At 35.9% G+C, this 19,337-nt stretch overlaps 1 protein-coding gene across 16 annotated transcripts in view; it reads left to right on the forward strand.

Annotated features, from left to right (window-relative positions):
• The window catches only part of MYCBP2 (MYC binding protein 2), a 197,799-nt gene that overhangs the window by 154,134 nt on the left and 24,328 nt on the right, over nucleotides 1-19,337 (forward strand). For 15 of the 16 annotated variants that reach the window (XM_086771604.1, XM_086771620.1, XM_086771654.1 and 12 more), the window contains 12 exons: nucleotides 1,943-3,586; nucleotides 4,897-5,066; nucleotides 5,858-6,102; nucleotides 6,780-6,947; nucleotides 8,529-8,686; nucleotides 9,135-9,334; nucleotides 10,506-10,655; nucleotides 13,513-13,673; nucleotides 15,420-15,576; nucleotides 16,242-16,466; nucleotides 17,047-17,112; nucleotides 18,993-19,232. In XM_086771604.1, the coding sequence (XP_086627730.1) occupies nucleotides 1,943-3,586; nucleotides 4,897-5,066; nucleotides 5,858-6,102; nucleotides 6,780-6,947; nucleotides 8,529-8,686; nucleotides 9,135-9,334; nucleotides 10,506-10,655; nucleotides 13,513-13,673; nucleotides 15,420-15,576; nucleotides 16,242-16,466; nucleotides 17,047-17,112; nucleotides 18,993-19,232 (3,584 nt within the window). The remainder of the gene's footprint in view (nucleotides 1-1,942; nucleotides 3,587-4,896; nucleotides 5,067-5,857; nucleotides 6,103-6,779; nucleotides 6,948-8,528; nucleotides 8,687-9,134; nucleotides 9,335-10,505; nucleotides 10,656-13,512; nucleotides 13,674-15,419; nucleotides 15,577-16,241; nucleotides 16,467-17,046; nucleotides 17,113-18,992; nucleotides 19,233-19,337) is intronic. The other variant, XM_086771629.1, reaches the window with a different exon arrangement.

Here is a 19,337-nt window from a genome sequence, read left to right on the forward strand (position 1 = left end):
ATTTACATTTCTGAATTCATATATGACAAAGTGGGCATCTCAAAATAGCTCATCAGTAGAACTGGTGAATAACTGAACTGGCGTGAGTGAAATGCTTGGACTGATATTTAAGAAACAACTTAGTTGGGTTTTTTTTCCTTGCAGCAAGTACAATCATTTTATAAACCATGATGTACCGTGCTATTTCTTCCCTTCCTCCCCACCTCTCCCCACCTCCTCCCAAAAAAAAAAATAAGGAGCTCATAAGAAAAAAAATAAAGACAGATTAGACTCTCAAAATTGGTTAGATGATGTTTGAGATGTTCTCATGTTCTACTATTTACATTTGGCATATTGTTCCTGAATATAGACAAACTATTTCTTTTCTGCCTGGAGAAGAATGAACTCCTACCATGTTCTGTGTCCTGGGAAGCCAGTAGAGTAGCCTAACCTTCAAGCTTGTTAAATATTTCAATATAGTTATCTTCACTTTTTCCTGTTGCTGTTTGTTTTATTATAAGCTACTTAAATATGGAGGTAGCAAAATAATAAGAATTGTTTTGTAACCTAAGGAAACATCTGAGTTGCTAGACTTTGCTCAAAAAAATACATTTGTTTTTGTATTGTGAGAGGCAATATTAGGAAAAATTGAGATCACTTCATGCTTCTGTGTATTTTTCTAGCATAGGTACAAGGCTTCATGATTGAGAAATGAAACGAGTGGGTTCAGATCCCATAATGCAGAAGGAAGCAAACACAGATTTCCTACTTTCTAAGTAAATACTGAAGGTACTGGGTACAAGATGACTGCCTATCCTTTCTGTTCCCATTAGAAATCAGGGTCCAAATTTGCCAGTATTCTCTGATTAGTTGAAATTTAATTTTTTCAACAAATAGTTGTTTTCCCAAAAATATGCCCAGGTGAGTGGAAATAACCTTTTAGTGTCTAGAAAAGTAAAATAATAAAAAGTACTGTGACCTAATTCTGCAAGCTTTACTAGAGAAACTTCTTCATTTTTAACTAATGGAAGCCTATTCAAATCAGAAGGACTTAACTTTACATTCAAGACTTTGTAGTGTAATGCTTTGTGGAGAGATCATTATATTTAATTCACAACTTGCTTGCCAATAATTTCAGCATTACTTGTCTTAATTTTCAAAATACAATTCCACGAGAGAGACTGAATGTATTCACAGAATTATTAGAAGCAGATTCCTTTAATGAGCTACTTATTTGCATATATTTGGTTTATATGTGTTTGTATTAAGCTAGCTATTGTTTTTATAGCTTTCAGTGTGCACAGAACAATAAATTAGTGCATCAGAATAAGAGGACATCATAGACCAGAGCTGATGGTTTAGCTTAGTGGTTGAAAGAGGTGGGGTTTTTTTAGTAGGTTGTGTTCTGGTAGCAGCACATTGACAGTTTGTGGTCTTAAAAGGTCGATACCTCAGATTATCAATGTGAATTGTTTGAAGCGTGTTTGTAAGCCTCAGTTTGCTTTATAGCTGTATTTACTTCTTACATTTTCTGACTTTTGAGCATTAAAGAAAATAAATCTGGTAATACATTTGATCTTTCTGCAAGTCTCTTGTTGTAGTCAGGCTGGCGTACTGTGGTAAAATTAGTTAACTCCTGGCATTTTACCTAAGGATGTAAATTGTGCTTCCTTTACTAGTGTTTTGTGGAAGTAGTGAACTGTGCCTTTTGATGCCTCCGTAGTCATGTTTTCTCTGTAAAGATTTCCTAGCACTTGTTTGTATGTATCTTTAGGAGAAGAAATGTATTGAAAATATCCTAGGGTAAAAAAAATCCCTTTGTATTTCCTTTCCTTTTTATATGAACAGAAGCATATGTTTGATTTTTATCTTGTGTTCAGGTCTTTAATCCTTTTTTTTTTTTTAATTATTAAAGGTATCACTGTCAAAATATAATAATTTAATTATACAATATACTAAACAGGTGACCGAATGAATTTCACAGGAGCTGCTAGACCGATTTCTCCAGCAGGAAAATCAGACATGTCATCAAAACACAGAGCTGACAGCAGGTCACCCAAGCTTGATGTGCGAATGAATAGAACTACTGCTGACCAGAAGAAACCTAGGAATACAGAAGGCTTATCTGCCAGTGAGTCTCTTATGCTGAAATCAGATGCTGCAAAATTGCGTTCAGACTCTCACAGCAGGTCTTTGTCTCCAAATCATAACACTTTGCAAACACTAAAAACCGATGGAAGAACAACTACTTGTCTGAGAGCTGAATCTCCGGGGCCAGGAACCCGGTCATCTTCTCCAAAGACAAAGACACTTACAACCGTTAGATCTGGTGCTAGTTCTCCACGATCCTCATCGCCCCACGACAAAACTCTACCTCAGAAAGGTTCATCCCCTGTAAAAACAAAGCTTGATCCTCCTCGAGAACGCTCCAAATCAGATTCTTACACATTAGATCCAGATACTCTTCGCAAGAAGAAAGTACCTCTAACAGAACCCTTAAGGGGGAGGTCCACTTCACCCAAACCAAAAATTATTGCAAAAGATGGAAAACCTGTTACAGAAACTGAAAATAGAGCTCCTTCCCCTCATGTTGTACAAGAAAATCTTCACAGTGAGGTAGTTGAAGTATGTACTTCAAGTACATTAAAGACTAACAGCATTACAGATAGCACCTGTGAAGACAACACAGAATTCAGAAGTCTGGACGATGGTTCTAATAAAGTTCATTTTAGTATAGGAAAAGCACCACTGAAAGATGAGCAAGACATGAGAGCATCTCCAAAAGTGAGCCGTAAATGTGCTGGTAGGCACACAAGACCCAAAAAGGAAAAATCCAGCTTTCTTTTCAAAGGAGATGGCTCCAAGCCTGTAGAGCCTGCCAAGCAAGCAATGTCACCTTCTGTTGCAGAGTGTGCTAGAGCTGTATTTGCTGCATTTCTTTGGCATGAAGGGATAGTTCATGATGCTATGGCTTGTTCATCTTTTCTGAAGTTTAATCCAGAGCTGTCCAAAGAGCATGCACCGATACGAAGCAGTCTTACTCAACAACCTGCAGAGGAAAAAGAAACCAAGTTGAAAAACAGACATTCGTTGGAAATATCATCTGCTCTTAACATGTTCAACATCTCACCTCATGGACCAGATATATCTAAAATGGGTAGCATCAATAAAAACAAAGTCCTCTCAATGTTAAAAGAACCACCTCTGCATGAAAAGTGTGAGGATGGAAAAACTGAAACTACCTCCTTTGAAACATCCAGTCATCACACAATGAAATCCAAGTCTCCTCTTCCATTAACACTGCAGCACTTAGTAGCTTTCTGGGAAGATATTTCTTTAGCAACTATTAAAGCAGCTTCCCAAAACATGATTTTTCCGAGTCCTGGCTCTTGTGCAGTGTTAAAGAAGAAGGAAAGTGACAAAGATAACAAGAAAAACAAAAAAGAGAAAAAGAAAAAAGAAAAGGTTGAGACTAGACCAAGGGGAAATCTTTTTGGCGAGATGGCCCAGCTTGCAGTGGGAGGACCTGAAAAAGACACCATCTGTGAGTTGTGTGGAGAATCCCATCCGTATCCAGTGACTTACCACATGAGACAAGCTCATCCAGGTAAGACTATGTATTTTTTAATTCCCATGTCCATCTGTAAATATATTACACACACACGTTTTGCTATTAATTACTGTTACGAAAATGTGTCAGCCTGTCTTGTCTAACATTTTAACACAGTTCATAATGTAAGCTAAATTAAAACTTACATGTGCTTACTTGCAAATTATTTCAATGTTTGTGTATGTAATTTTAAGTAGTTTTGGATGTAAGCTTTCAAAGATGCTGAAGAAAGTTGTTTGAAACAAGGCTAAAATAATGACCTGACTTTACCGTAGCTCTTCAGAAACATGCCATTTATTACGCTTCAGGACTTGAAACTATGCTGAGAAAATTTGAAATAAAATAAAAAATATGAGATTGGTTAGTTAGTTTCTATGTTGACAAAAGTTTTCTATTACTGTTCTACTGTGAATAGTAGAAAACTTTCATGTATCTGCTGTATCAGCACTGGATATCAGCGACCTTGTTTTGTTTTGTTTAAAATGTATCTTAAAAAGCCATTCAAGTCTCTAGATGATTTGTATTGCAATATACAGCTCGAATCTGCACTTTAGTCTCTTTTATGTGATGCTCTGAATTTTTTTTCAGGAGTTTGTTTAATTTAAGGAAAATTACAAAAATCAGTGCTAGCTAGGCATTATCTAGCTAGTCAACTGAGTTGGAAAGATGCATATGTTGTGTTTTCTTTAGAAGAGGGATCACTAATAGAAGGGATGAGCTACAATATAGCTAGTAATGAGTAGCCTTGTTAAAGACAAAATTATTTCTGTGGTTTCTAGCTTATAAACATAACTATTTTGTCAGTTTAGAGTGATGTTGAATGCGCTTGTTTTAGCACTGTATGTGAAGTTAAAAGAAAATTAAAGAGCCTTATTATTCAGCAATTATCAGTGCCCTGAATCTTTCTAAGAAGCAGTAATCAGGAAAGGAATGCATTTCATTCCCTTTTGAACTTTGTTAGATAGAGGGTAAGTTTTTTATGTTTATTAAACTATAAATAATGTTGGCTAACATATAATACTGACCTTACTATCACTTAACTGTCTGAATAGGGAGCCGTTGATGGTTTGGACAAGTTCATAAGAAAAACTTGTGAACTAGAGTGAATTTGAATACTTTGGATACTGTTGGGACACATGGACAGGCATCTTGTTTTTTTAATGAGTTCAGAGATATGGAAAAGGAGAAAATTAGGCTAGGACAAGTCATGCATCTTCCTTTCCCCTCTCCATCCTTCTTTTACAGTAATAAATAATATAATGATAATATTTTGAAGCAACTTTTTTTCATCTTTTTCCTCAATGTAGGTTGTGGCCGTTACGCAGGTGGCCAGGGTTATAATAGCATTGGGCACTTTTGTGGAGGATGGGCTGGTAATTGTGGCGATGGTGGTATTGGAGGAAGCACTTGGTATTTGGTTTGTGATCGATGCAGAGAAAAATATCTCCGCGAAAAGCAAGCAGCAGCAAGAGAGAAGGTATTCTTATCTATTTCTCATATGTTTAGCTCTCTGTCTGATTAATAGTACTGTGTTCACAACTCGAAAACAAGGTAGGGCCAGTTTAAAAAATTCAAAACTTCAGAGTTTTGGAAGGTTTTGGAATATCCACTTACGTCATTTGCAGCTTTAAAATAAGATAGAAACTTTGCTCATTACTTCTGACCAAATGTCTTCCCTTCAGACAGTAGTGTTTTGAAATTTGTAGTGTAATTTTATTTTTTTATCCCAATAGAACTGCAACATAGAATGTAATACCTATTTTTTTTAAGTATGTGTCAGTTTATTTAGCTTGGAAATTTTTTTCATTTGTTTACTGAAATAATTAGCACTGTTTTAACTTTATATGTATACAGTTTCTTTAATCATCCAGATCACTGGATACAGATGCCAAACACTGGGCAAACTAGAGCAATTTCTAATGGGAATAGTACGAAAGGTGATGTTCTTTTATTGGTCTTCATGACCAATTTCAAATTCTTGCTTAAAGTATACAAATATGTTGACGTTTTAAGATAAGCAGAAGAACTTATTTTTGCAGATAAATTTGTTGAAGCTTTTTGCACACAAAATTCATCCTGAGGCAAACATGAAAATTTTCTGCAGTTTATTAAAAGTTTGTGAAGTTATGAAATTAATAGAAGTGCCATTTTGTAATAGAAAATATCATTTTATAACAGGAGGAATGAAGCAACTTTAGTATAAGTGACATTTTCAGCTTTTCCTGTGATGAAGTATAATTTAAATATACCTTTATTTAATTTCTCCAGATTAAACAATCTAGAAGAAAACCAATGCAAGTTAAGACTCCTCGTGCCTTGCCAACTATGGAAGCTCATCAAGTGATTAAAGCCAATGCACTATATTTACTGTCGCTGAGTAGTGCTGCTGAGCCCAGTATCCTCTGCTATCACCCTGCAAAAGCATTCCAATCTCAACTTCCTAGTGTTAAAGAAGGAATTTCTGAAGACTTTCCCATTAAAATGCCATGTCTCTATCTGCAGACTTTAGCAAGGTAATTAAAGGAAGCTTATGAATATTTATTTTAATGCTAATCTATTTGTAGTGTTGGCTAAAAATGTGTATATAAACTAAACTAAAACTCACATAGAAAAATACATGTTTTCCCAGTTCTTTATGATCTTTGTTCTTCTTTCTCTTCTGTTTACGTGATCTTGTTCAATTTCTTAAATTGTATTTGCTTCAAGGGTCAAATATATCCTGAGTAGTTTTTGCATAGTAAATATTTTTTTAACAGTATTTTAGTTGCTACCCAAGAATTTAGAATTTCCTTAAGAGTTTAACTTTGTGTGTTAGTAGCAGACATATGTGCTACTTTTCTCTCTTCGCAGTTAAAAATAGTAAGAAGGAAACTAGACAACTTGTACTTACTTGATATTTCCAAGTAGATTTCACTGTAGTGTCTCAGGTTTATGATGGATTGACATTTGGGCCTAAAATACAAAATGGAAATAGAAGATAGCTAAGGGTGATCCCCACTCCCTGATGACTGAAAATGCCATTATATTTTTCCACTAACACTTGAAAATCACAACTAGTTTAAATGCATTAGGTGAGGAATAAATGAATAGCATTGGCTGGCTGAATATGTTAGCAAAAGACTTCTGTGTGTATGTGTGTTTCAGGAATGTATAATACTTAATCCTGATTTTAAAATCTAATTTGATGTAGGCATCATCATGAAAATTTTGCTGGATACCAGGATGACAACCTCTTCCAGGATGAGATGAGGTACCTGCGCTCAACTTCAGTACCTGCACCGTACATCTCGGTTACTCCTGATGCAAGCCCTAATGTCTTTGAAGAGCCAGAGAGTAACATGAAATCTATGCCCCCAAGGTACTTCCTTGTAATTCTAGGTACTGCATACAAATGCTAAAGCATTAGAACAATACCAATTTAAAAAAAAAAAAAAAATGAAAATGTTGCTGTAGTTAAGTAGCTAAAACATTGATCTGAAATGTCAGCGAAAAAACCAAAAACTTATGAAGCTGTAGTTAGAAAAATATCTGCAGTGAATCATAGCATATTGAGTATTTTCAACCGCTAGCAGTACAAGTTTGCAAATCGGATTTGAAACTTTTAACTGTAATGCAAACCAGTTGCTTCACTCTAGAAAGGTCTTGATTTTACAACCTGACTACAACAAAAAGTTTGTTCAGAAGTTGATGAGGACTCTTAGCATACCTCAGGGAAATTTATCCATAGTCCTTACTCCAGGCTTGCTTATTTCCACACGGAGACAGATACAGTTTTTCCAGAATCTCCAGAACTGAAGAAGTGATCTAAAGAGCAATGGTCCAAGGACCATAGCTGTTGAGAACTCCTTGAAAATGTAGCAGTTCTTTAACACAACTGACTGTAGTGCAGATTAATGGCCTTTTTGAAAGGAAGTTTGAACAGGAGGAATTCCATTACCTTATATTTTTCAAAGCAAAGACTGCTGCTTCTTTCTGTGGGAAGATAAAATGTCACTGAAGAAATGACAACTTAATGGTGTCTAGGACCAAGATAGATGGCTTCTATCAGGTTCTCTCATTATGTTTACTATTATCTGATTCAAGCAATTACGGATTTTATTTTTGTTTTGCCAGGGAATAAAAGGCTCTTACTGTTACTTAATAATAGTCCAGAATCAACTTAGATGCTTGGTGTTTTCAGATGTCAAACAGTGATTCCTCATATTATAATGAGCATGTAATGAATAGAAAACTATCTTTTAATGTTTTTATTTCAATCTGTTATATTTCATACTGACTGCAAAAACAGTTTGGAATACTGCAATCTACAATGTAGTCTTTTCAGAAATAGAACTTTTCTAACAAAACTCCTTAAGAGTGCATCGTATTGGTATATTCCTTTATTAAAACTGTGGACACCATGGTCTCCTGAGGCCTGTAGGGACAGCATAAGCTGGGATTCTTCTGCAGACTGTAAGTCCACTGAAGGTAAGGAGTAAAACATGTCAGAGGCATAGTAATTGAAAATTGGCTTTAAGCCTAATGATTTTACAAACTTGTACTTCACATAAAGTTATAGATTTCTGTTGGTTTGCGTATTAAAAATTCACTCCATAGGTGTTTTCACATGCATTCTCAGGGAAAACTTGGTCTGAAACTTAAATTCAGGCATGATCTGAATGTTTGTATTCTTTCTAAAAAATACCTAAATTCTTGGAACTTACCATGGACATCATTACATTTGTTTATAAAGCACTTGCATGCTTTTTCACCATGTGTAGTTCTAATACATGTTCCTTCTTTTCCAGCATTTAAACAGTTATTAGGTAAATAAGACAAACTTTTATGCTGTAGTAGCATTGTCATGAAATGCATGTGTCTTTATTTAATATTTATGGATAGTTCAAGTATATTCTATATATTCATGAACAAGTGTATAACTTCATTGATTTCTTTGCAGTTTGGAAACCAGCCCAATAACAGATACAGATCTTGCGAAGCGTACAGTCTTTCAAAGATCATATTCAGTTGTTGCATCAGAATATGACAAACAGCACTCAATTTTGCCAGCACGTGTAAAGGCAATCCCTAGGAGACGAGTCAACAGTGGAGACGCGGGTAAGAGCACAGATATCAGAAGCAGGGAAAAAATATTCAAGGATATAGTATTGGATTTGCAGTTCTTCTTGGAAACTGTAGACAAATATATATATATATATTTATTTTTTTTTTTAATACATGTAGTGGCTTTTATTTCTATTTATTAAAAAACATTAACTGTTTGTAATCTGTGCAGGATTAGTGTAAGAACAGCTCAGGAATTACCGTGATTGTGAAATTTGTGGTGCATGTTTTGTGCTTGATTTAAAAGTTAAAGTGGTATTTTCTTTCTCAGTTGAAGCATCATTCTTCCATCTTGCTTTTTTTAAAACACATTTTTCTCATAGAAAAAATCAACAAAACTATCAGTTCTAAAATTGCTCTATTATTTTTTATTTTTACTGTGGCTGTAAAATTGAAATGCGCAAAGAATCTAACATATGCGTATTTTTGTGCTTTTGAATAGAAGTGGGGTCCTCTCTCCTGAGACATCCATCTCCTGAACTTTCTCGGTTAATCTCCGCCCACAGCTCTCTTTCCAAAGGAGAGAGAAATTTCCAGTGGCCAGTACTGGCATTTGTAATCCAGCATCATGATCTTGAAGGACTTGAAATAGCAATGAAACAAGCCTTACGGAAATCTGCTTGCCGAGTCTTTGCCATGGAGGTATTAATGTACTAATGGATCTTGTATGATTAAAATAAGACATTTGTAAAGTCTATCTCTGAATTCTTTTAAGGGATTTTTATATAGATTAAAAAAAAAAAAAAAACAAGAAAGAAATTATGTTGTGATGTGCAATAAACCTATTCTGAAAGTTCACTTGTATTATTAACGCTAAAAGTTATGAATGCAAAACTGTTGCCTGTAAGCCTTCTTCAATAGTATATCTACTGGGTAGAAAATACCTGATAAAAGAATATTATTAAGGCTACAAAAATCAATTATACAAATACTGTTTTCTCCTGATTTGCTCAGCATCTTCTTGGTCTTACTTGCCATTCCTTTTTCAAATCTTGGAGTGTGTATTCTTTCTTTAGAATTGTTTTGATGCTGTTAGTACCTAGATATTTCACAGCTTCCTTCTGAGATGAGTGAATGCTACCCATGTTATGTAAGCAGTGAATAAGCAAGCAAAAGATCTATTGCTCCGATAAAAGCTGCCAGAGACATCCTCATTGAGGCAATTTTTTTATACAAGTTTCTTCTGAACTTCTGTATACAGCGTATTTGTAACATGTGAAAATATAGGTGAATTTCCTCAGACAAAGTGAAAAACACACCTCTGCTGTTAAGACCACCCGTCAAATTTCCAAATGTCAACATGCAGAAGCAGTGCAGCTTTTAGAGGAATATAAGAATGCTACAATTTTTAAAAACCTTTTTTCTCCACTATGGTGATTTTTTGGAAGTGGCTGAATTGTTTTAAGTCAGTCAGTGGCAGAGGCCAAAGAAGGAAACCAAATCTCAGCCTATAGCTTTCTATATTAAAAAGGATCTTTCTTAACCAATTTGAATAGTAAGGAGTGCTGCCACCTCATCCTGTAGTAAACTCTGAAAATACGTAAGAACTTCGCTTTTTCATCCTGAAAGCTTTTTTTCAAAGAACTCATTTTTGTGTTTGACACTTGTGAATTACTTTGCTATGCCCCTGTAATATAGTTGTCATTTTAATAAATTGTTTTAGCTACAGAGGAATGTGCCTTACTTAAAGACCTCTCCATTATTATTTGCCTGTCCAAGAGCATCAGTGCACCTCCTTACATAAATAGTTTAAGAAATGGTTTTACTCCAGATTTGCTTAACCAATTGATAACTCGTGTGTATTTTATTTTAGGCTTTCAACTGGCTTCTCTGTAATGTCATTCAAACAACTTCTCTTCATGATATTTTGTGGCATTTTGTGGCTTCCCTGACTCCTGCACCTGTAGAGCCTGAAGAAGAGGAGGATGAAGAAAATAAATCAAATAAAGAAAATGCAGAACAAGTAAGTGAGGTTCAGCATTCCTTTCATAAATACAGTATCTCTGTTGATTTTGTCATCATTTTAGAAATATTTTATTATGTGTTATAAAAAAAAAGAAAGGAAAAAAAAAGAAAAAAAAAAACAACCGAAATAAAAAGCTTAATCCTCTCTCTCTCTGTGAAGCAGAACTCTAATTATGGAATGAAAATTCTTAGTCTTAAATTGTAATTTAACTCTTTTGATAGTCATATACAATTAATTTTTCTTCTAAAGTCACCACATGTTATGTGCTGATGAATTAGTCTTTTAGTGCATTATTTTAGTGACTATTGATGGGAAAGAAGAAAAAAAAAAAACAAGCGTGCTGCTAATGCAGTAACAGAAATTTACTGTTTGCCTTTTATTCTTCCTTTGCTCCCCAAAAAGAAGAGAGAGAAGATAAAATCTTTTTCACAGAAGCTTTCTTGTTTGGTCTGCTTTGTCTTTCAGTGCTTTAAGAAAAGTCTATAGTTAATTCTGAAAATCTATAGTTAATTTAAGTAACTGTATGTATATAATCATATATGTAAGTAACTATATATACACTAGATATAGTTATTCTAGTGATATAAGAAAAATCTATAGTTAGTTCTGAAAATATAGCATGTAAAATGATACAGTCTAACATAGCACTCTTCCAAAAGGTATCTTCATACAATCACTTCTGGATTTGGCTCTGATTGAAAACATTATCATGTTCACAGTTAATAGCTCAAGAAACCATGCTAGTCCTGTTAGCAAGTCAGGGTAATTTTTATCACTTCAAATCTAATCCAGCTTTGAAATGACAAGTTCTGAAATGAGTTTTTTCGACATTACAGCCCTGATACATTGCTACAGTTGTTTTCAAAGCAACTGTAATCTTGTCTTAAATTTTATGTGGGATATCAACTTTTCTGTGTTACTGTATCAACATATAGATTTATAATTCTACTTATTTTCAAGTGTACCAGATTCTTGTATGTATACATTAAAGGTGATTTGCAGTAGCTCTATGTATTATATTCTGAATATTGTTTCTGGGCTTTCCTCCCACAATTTTCTGACTTATAATAATTTCAGCTTCTACAACAAAAGCCCTGGTAGAGTGAAGGAAATGTTTTCCTACTGGTCAGCCTCCAAAATAAAAACTTCTATTATATAAACGAATAACAAACACTGTCTTAGCTGTAATTTGGATAACTACTGACTGAAATATGAAGGACATTAGAAAGGAATGTTAAAATATCCCTGCTTCTTGTGGGGGGGTTGGATTAGATAACCTTTGAAGGTCCCTTCCAACCTTAACAATTCTATGATTCTATTCTATGATTCTATATGCCACTTCTGCTCTACTGGGAATGCTGCTTCTCTTTTGTTACAATGAAGGGAGACTTAAAAAATTTCCCATGGTCACTTGGCCAGGATGAATAATTTTATGGCATACAAGAAACTGGCAGCAGTTTTCAGCTAATTCTTAAATGTAACTCGGGTGATGTATATTCAAATCACAACATCTTCCTTCAGTAGTCTGATCATATGATAAAAATACCCATGTAAATACACATACACAATGTAATAAATCAAAGGCAGTTTGGTGCTTTTCCCCAGCTGGGATTCATTTGCTTATGTAAAATATTTTTACATATTTTAATATACTCGAAGAGGGTGAGAAATCCCAGTGATGAATTCCATAAAAATGGGGGATAGGGTTCTAGAACCATAAATGGTTTAGTGTATAGGATGTAGGTTCAAGGGCAATGTCCTTGCTAAAGCAAAATGAAATACAGGAATTACTAAGCTGCAGAGGGGACGGGGGGAACAGGATGCTGTCTTTGTAGATAGGATCCTCGAGGGGAAGGGGAATACCTAGGCTTTGAACTTCTTCTGAATAATTGATTATATTTAGTGTAGAATTCAATCCCAGACTCATACTTCATACAGTGAGTACACTTTACCACATGACACCCTCCAGGAAAATAAGAGAAATGTCTGGCTTTATGATTCTTGTCTAGGTAAGTGTGTGCCTAAAATTCATTTCAAATGACACTATATCATGTCTAGGCATTCAAGCAATTGAGATCTGTGGGCAATCTACTTGCAAGTATATACATAGACAGTTAAAAGGATTTCAAATAATAAGTTTGAACCTGGCTTGGGATATCAGTATCTTGAGGGCAATGGAGCTGGAGTTCCATGATTCAAGCAGGATCAGATTTTCTTTTTAAAAAGAAGCAGAGGAAACGGTTCGTATCCTTCATAGATGAGTATTTCCCTGCCTTCTGAAGTAGGATATCATGATCAGAACCTCCTTCTCTTTCTCTGCTACTCTTTCCCATAACACACTTTGCTGGCCCTCATCCTCTTTGGTCCTCTGCCATTACCTTCATATCCACTGCCCAGTGGATCTTGGCTCCCAATTCACAGCTGTTCTGATACTGACACACCTGAACTAAGAATCATTATTTTCACAGTGCTACTGAAATAAAGCAGCTGATAACGTTAGCTTAATTAGGAACTTTGTAATGGTTTTGCTGCTCAGAAAAGGTAACAGCTAGAATGTGTTGTTTTTTTTTCTAGTTTGTTTGTTTTCGAATTATTGCAATGTAACATTTCACATCTTTAAATCATGAGAATTTTGTGTTAGTACACAGTATACTTCTCAAATTCCTTGTTCCGTCTTCATATATAACTTGTTACTGTAAAAATTCTCTGACAGGACCCGCTTTGAAGTTCACATTCATTATAGACTTGTTGCAGTTATTCTTAAATATCATAAATGTTTTGATTTCTGCTTATTTAACCTTTTTTTTTTCCTCTCAAAGTCTGTTAACAATATACAAATTGCTTTGCATCTTAGGAAAAAGACACAAGAGTATGTGAACATCCTCTGTCAGATATAGTGATTGCTGGCGAAGCAGCTCACCCGTTACCCCACACTTTTCATCGCCTTCTCCAGACAATCTCTGATCTTATGATGTCTCTTCCCAGTGGTAGTGCATTACAGCAAATGGCCTTAAGGTAAGCACAAATTAAGAAAATTCTTAAAAGACTGGAAACATTTTAACATTATAGATGAAAAGATTTTGCAATGTAGATAGGAAGTCTAAAACAACTTTATGTGCCTGCACAAAAAGGAACGTGTCTACACTTACACATAGGAAAGACACATGTAAAAGATGTATGTATGTGCTTATACATTTAAATATTAATAGAAAAGACTTTGTAGAGAAAAATGTGTTTGCCCCTGTATCCATTATGGGGGAGGGGGGGGAACCCAAGAAATCACGAACCCAAAACATATTCTAGCGTAATATGGTAGCATCTGTGTGTATGTGCGTGGTAGGATAACAGCTTTTGCTCAGAAATGTGTCATCTGACTAGTATCCTTAAACTGTTTGAAATTTTTCCTGTGTATCTATCTAAAAGATATAAATTGAATAAGAATGATTATGTTCACTTTTAAAATTCTAAGAAGAGTTTACTCCTACCTTCCTCAAAATAATACATACTTAAGATCTGATAATTTGAAGTTAAAGGTTTGTGCTGGTTTTGCGTAGCGGGGGGGCTATAGTGGCAGCTTCTGTGAGAAGCTGTTAGGAGTTTCCCCTTTGACCAGTGGACCTGGCTAGGTCTAGGGTGGACCCACTGCTGACCAGGGCCAAGCTTACTGGCAACAGTGATAATGCCTCTCTGATAACGTATTTAAGAAGGGGAAAACTGGGGTGGGGGCGGGGGTGAGGGGGGAGAAAAAAAAGGAGTGAAGAAGCAGAAGCGGAGGCAGAGAGGGGGAGGCACGAGCCTTGTGGGCCTCGTGGCTCTCACTGTCTGGCCTCCTGCCGGGCAGCCGACTGGGCCCACCTTGGCCCAACCCAGCTGCAAGAAGTTAAGAGAGGAGATGTGAAGAGAACCTGAGGGGCGTCTGCCTGAGCTTGTGAAGAAGTTATTGAGAGGAACAGCTATGAATGCCAAGGTCAGTGAAGAAGGAGGGGGAGGAATAAAGTCACTCCTGACAAGGTTCCCGTGCAGCCCATGGTGGAGCAGGTTGTCCCTCTGCAGCCCATGGAGGCCCACGGAGGAGCAGAGATCCACCTGCAGCCCATGGAGGACCCCATGCTGGGGCAGGCAGATGCCTGAAGGAGACCTGTGGAGGACCTGCGCTGGGTCAGCTGTTCTGAGGGACTGCACCCGTGGAAAAGGACCACATGGTGGAACAGTTCGTGAAGGACTGTAGCTCCTTCTCCCATGCTGGAGCAGAGGAGGAATGTGAGGAGTTCTTCCTCTGAGGAGGAGGGAGTGTTGAAAAAGTGACAAGTGATGAACTGACCATAACCCCTATTCCCTCTTCCTCCCTGTGCTGCTCAGGACAGGGGAGGGGGATAGAGGTAGAAATAATTAGAAATTAAGTTCAGCCTGGGAAGAGGGAGGGGCGGAGGGAAGTTGTTCTCATTATCCTGCTTTGGTTTTACTAGTAATAAATAAATAGTTTTCCCGAAGTCGAATCTGTTTTGTCCATAACAGTAACTTCAATGATCTCTCCCTGTCCTTATCTGAAACCTCGAGCCTTTTTTGTTATATTAGCTCTCCCCTATTCCCTCAGAGGGTGGGCAGAGTGAGTGAAAAACTGTGTAGTTTGATCCCAAGTGGGGCTAAACAAGGTTTATAGAAAATATTTTGAGAAGCAAAAATTTGATTAATAGTTTCACTGGTAGTTTATGTCTTTTAAACAATATTCAGAGTTTCATAGTCCCCTAAATGTGTTTTCAGGTGCTGGAGTCTCAAGTTCAAACAATCTGATCACCAGTTCCTGCACCAGAGCAATGTTTTTCATCATATCAACAATATTTTGTCTAAATCTGATGATGGAGATAGTGAAGAAAGTTTCAGTATCAGTATTCAGTCTGGTTTTGAAGTCATGAATCAGGCAAGTATTTCACTTCTCTCTCAGAAGCAGAGATCAATTATGAAGAGCCTATATTTCCTGTGATCGTTCTGTTTGAATTAAAACATTATTTATTGCAATGTCTTATTTCCTTGAATGTGTCTCAGTTTGGGATCTTGGTTGCTGATATTCAGGTTCTCATATTTAGCTTTTGAGGTTCAAATATTGATCCTTAGCCTGTATATCACTCAAACCTAAATTTTGGAGCAGTGCTTTTAAGTGCTTGTTTGCAAGTACACTGTTTGCAAGTACACTGTTTCATTTAGTTAATTCATTTGGTCCATTGAGTTAGTTCATATTTTAGATGCTGTGTAGTTCCAATTTTTACTTGCTGATATATTTTTTTTCCTTCTTTTATTTGGAGGAGCAGAAATTAATACACCTGATTAATATCTTTAAGGTGTTTTTTTCCATTTATGAATACATTTAGGCATTTACTAATATATTCAACTGAGGTATTAGCTATTAAAATTTCCTTTGGTTTAAAAGACTGAATACTTTTAACCAACAAATGACTAATTTTTTTCTTTAATTTAGAGAGCATATTCCTCAGAATAGAAATGTCTGTATGGTTTTAAAAATTGTAAATAATACCTGTATTTGGGCTTATTTTCAGGTATTTTAAATATTTTCATTTGTTTTCACAGGAACTGTGTATAGTGGTTTGTCTAAAAGACCTAACCAGCATCGTTGATATTAAAACATCAAGCCGACCTGCCATGATTGGTAGTTTAACAGATGGGTCTACAGAAACGTTCTGGGAGTCAGGAGATGAAGACAAAAACAAAACCAAAAACATCACAATTAACTGTGTAAAAGGAATCAATGCACGTTACGTTTGTGTCCATGTAGACAATTCCAGAGATCTTGGGGTAAGAGGAAAATGAAATGAAATGTCTCTCATGGAAGGTGCAGAGTCAAAGTTGCATACATTTGTCAATCAAGAACCAGCATTTTCTTGGTCCAGTTCAGTTTGTAATTCTAATCCAGAAGTTTGCATTTCAAAGTAAAGTTTCTAATTGCTGTGGTTTTGAAAGCAATACCTGGTACGATCATGAATCTCAGACCAGGAAACGTAATTCTCAGTGGCTCTTCAATTTCAGATGCATTTTCAGGCATTTAGCTATTTTATAAGTTACTTTCTCTGCTCACAACTTCTGTGGAAACATTGAAATAAGAGCTGAAATAACTTTTCTTCATGTTTATGTATGCATACAGTAATGTTACAAATATATCTTTATTTCAACTAAAGCTTTTAATACAAGGAAAAATTTTTTTTTAAGAGCTGTGCTTTGGAATTCTTTGTCCTTGGGTTTCATCACTTTTAAAATTTTGTTTCATAGTGAAACAACTTATCTATCTTTTTATGTATGTACTCTCTTACTATGGAAGAAATAGTCAGAATAGTCCTCAGTTTAAGTGTTTTGTTCTTATTTTGCTTATCTGTTGCAGAACAAAGTGACTTCATTGACCTTCCTAACTGGCAAGGCAGTAGAAGATCTCTGCAGAATAAAGCAGGTAAACATTTTAACAGTTGACATTGAAAAATTATCATTTTTTGGCTGCATATAGCAGAGATTTTCAGGAACGTTTTATGTGGCTTCTTAGTGTTGCACTGTCACTGTGTTTTATCTGCTTTGTGAAGTCATTTTTCATTAGAGAAATGCAGCTTAAGAGTTAGCAGAAGTAGAATGCCATGAGAGAGGAGAAAATAAATCATTTATCCTCAACATGAGTTTTTCAGGTTACGTGGTCTAATACATGTTTATAGCATCCATTTTACCATGATGTTTTTGGCTCTCAACTTCAGGTAGCTGAAGACTTCTTTCTGGACACTCGAGTTCAGAAGGGTATTCAGTCTTTGTACTGCTGTTGCTAAGCCGAATGATAGATGCATTTTTTTAACATGGAGAACAATGGTTTTTAGTTTGACACTGATGTGAGTCATCAGAGATATTTAAGGTTTCAAGCAGGCAGTTACCATTTTGGGCAAAAAACATTATTGTTAGGATTATTGCCAGTCAGTGGTAAAATTCTTCCAGAAGCAGCATTATCTTATTATAGAGAGATGGTTTGTTTTTCCCCTACCTTTTGTCCGCAGAGAGCGGACATGTGTGTATATATGTAGACAGATACAAAGTTTGTGTGTGTGTGTGTCTGTATTTCTCCGTGAATCTATATACATAGATAAAAATTATAGACAGGCACACACACGCCTCTTGGAGCATTCTTTTTTGGTGAGAAGACTGACTTGATATGCCTGGCTATCCAGCTGAATAAAGGAAGGCCATGGCAGAGCTCAGGCGCCAGACTCATGATTGTTCATATAGCTTGTTAGCTTGCTCCCTGGCCTTGTTTCTGTCTGCTCAAACACAGTGCCCAGGCATTTTTCCAGGGATGGTTCACTCCCAGAAGGCAAGCAGGACTTGATTCAGCTTTGCTCCCTCTTTGCTGAACAATCCTCTGACACTTCTCCAACAGGTCTTTTATCTTCAGACACACCCGTATACTATACCCTAACTCACACATACCTTGTCTCATAGTGGTTTTTTTAAGAAGAAAAAAAAAAAAGTCAGTTTTGTCTGCTGCAGCACAGTTCAATGCAGACACTGAGAATTAGTGTAGAAATGGGAAAGAACAAATATTAGCTTGATTATAAATAAGTCTATGGATAGGAGAGAGGGCTCACTTGGCTTAGAGCCAACTGTAACTGAAGCCCACTTGGGCTGCTCAGAGCAGTGATGTGAGGTACTGTACCCTATGGGGTTTTGGCTTCCAGTAGTGACATCACAGTTTAAATCATATAACATTATTTACGTTATTTTTTTTAAACAATATTTATTTTAAAATAAACTTAATTTGATACAGTTCATCTGTCTTTTTTACAATTAAGTCCTGCATCTCTTGATGAGGTTATCAGATACTGACTTCCACAGAGTTACAATTTCTTTGGCAGGGGTTTATGTTAATAGGGATTAAATAACTTAACTATTAATAATTCTGTGTTAGATTTTCAGTGAAATTATAGCGACTCTTTTTTTTTTTTTTTAATTAAAAGTAGTGAGTAATTAGTTCAAAGTGGTTTTCTGAAGATGTGAACTGTGCCTTAGGGGGTAAAAGGGATAGATAGGCGACTATTTCTATTGGGCGTTAAAGACAAAAAATAAATGGCTGTATGTCATTTTTTTAAGTTTGAGAAATTTTTAAATCTGAATTTATGAAGTTGAATATTTTATAAGTAAACATGGTAGTCTTACTGCTCAGTGTGAAAATTTCATAGCAAACACTGTATTGGTTACAGGACTACGACACAGTGATACATGATGAGTTTGTTTTAGAGGCAGGTAACTTTTTGTTTAATGTAATGTCAGTTCCCATTTTATATTCCTGTTTAATAGGTAGACTTGGATTCAAGACACATTGGCTGGGTAACAAGTGAACTTCCTGGCGGTGATAATCACATCATCAAAATTGAATTGAAGGGTCCAGAGAACACACTAAGAGTTCGACAAGTGAAAATTCTTGGATGGAAAGATGGTGAAAGCATTAAAATAGCAGGCCAGATTTCCGCAAGTGTAGCTCAACAAAGAAACTGTGAATCTGAGACGCTGCGAGTATTCCGACTTATTACATCTCAGGTGGGATATTAATGCTGTACTACATGGTGAAAGTTACTCTAAACCGTAGACTTTGAGTGCTTTATGTTTTCATGTGAAATGTCACATCTGCACAAGTTTGTCTTT

Source organism: Chlamydotis macqueenii, chromosome 1, assembly GCF_036417535.1.
Source record: "Chlamydotis macqueenii isolate bChlMac1 chromosome 1, bChlMac1.mat, whole genome shotgun sequence".
NCBI classification, from domain to species: Eukaryota; Metazoa; Chordata; class Aves; order Otidiformes; family Otididae; genus Chlamydotis; species Chlamydotis macqueenii.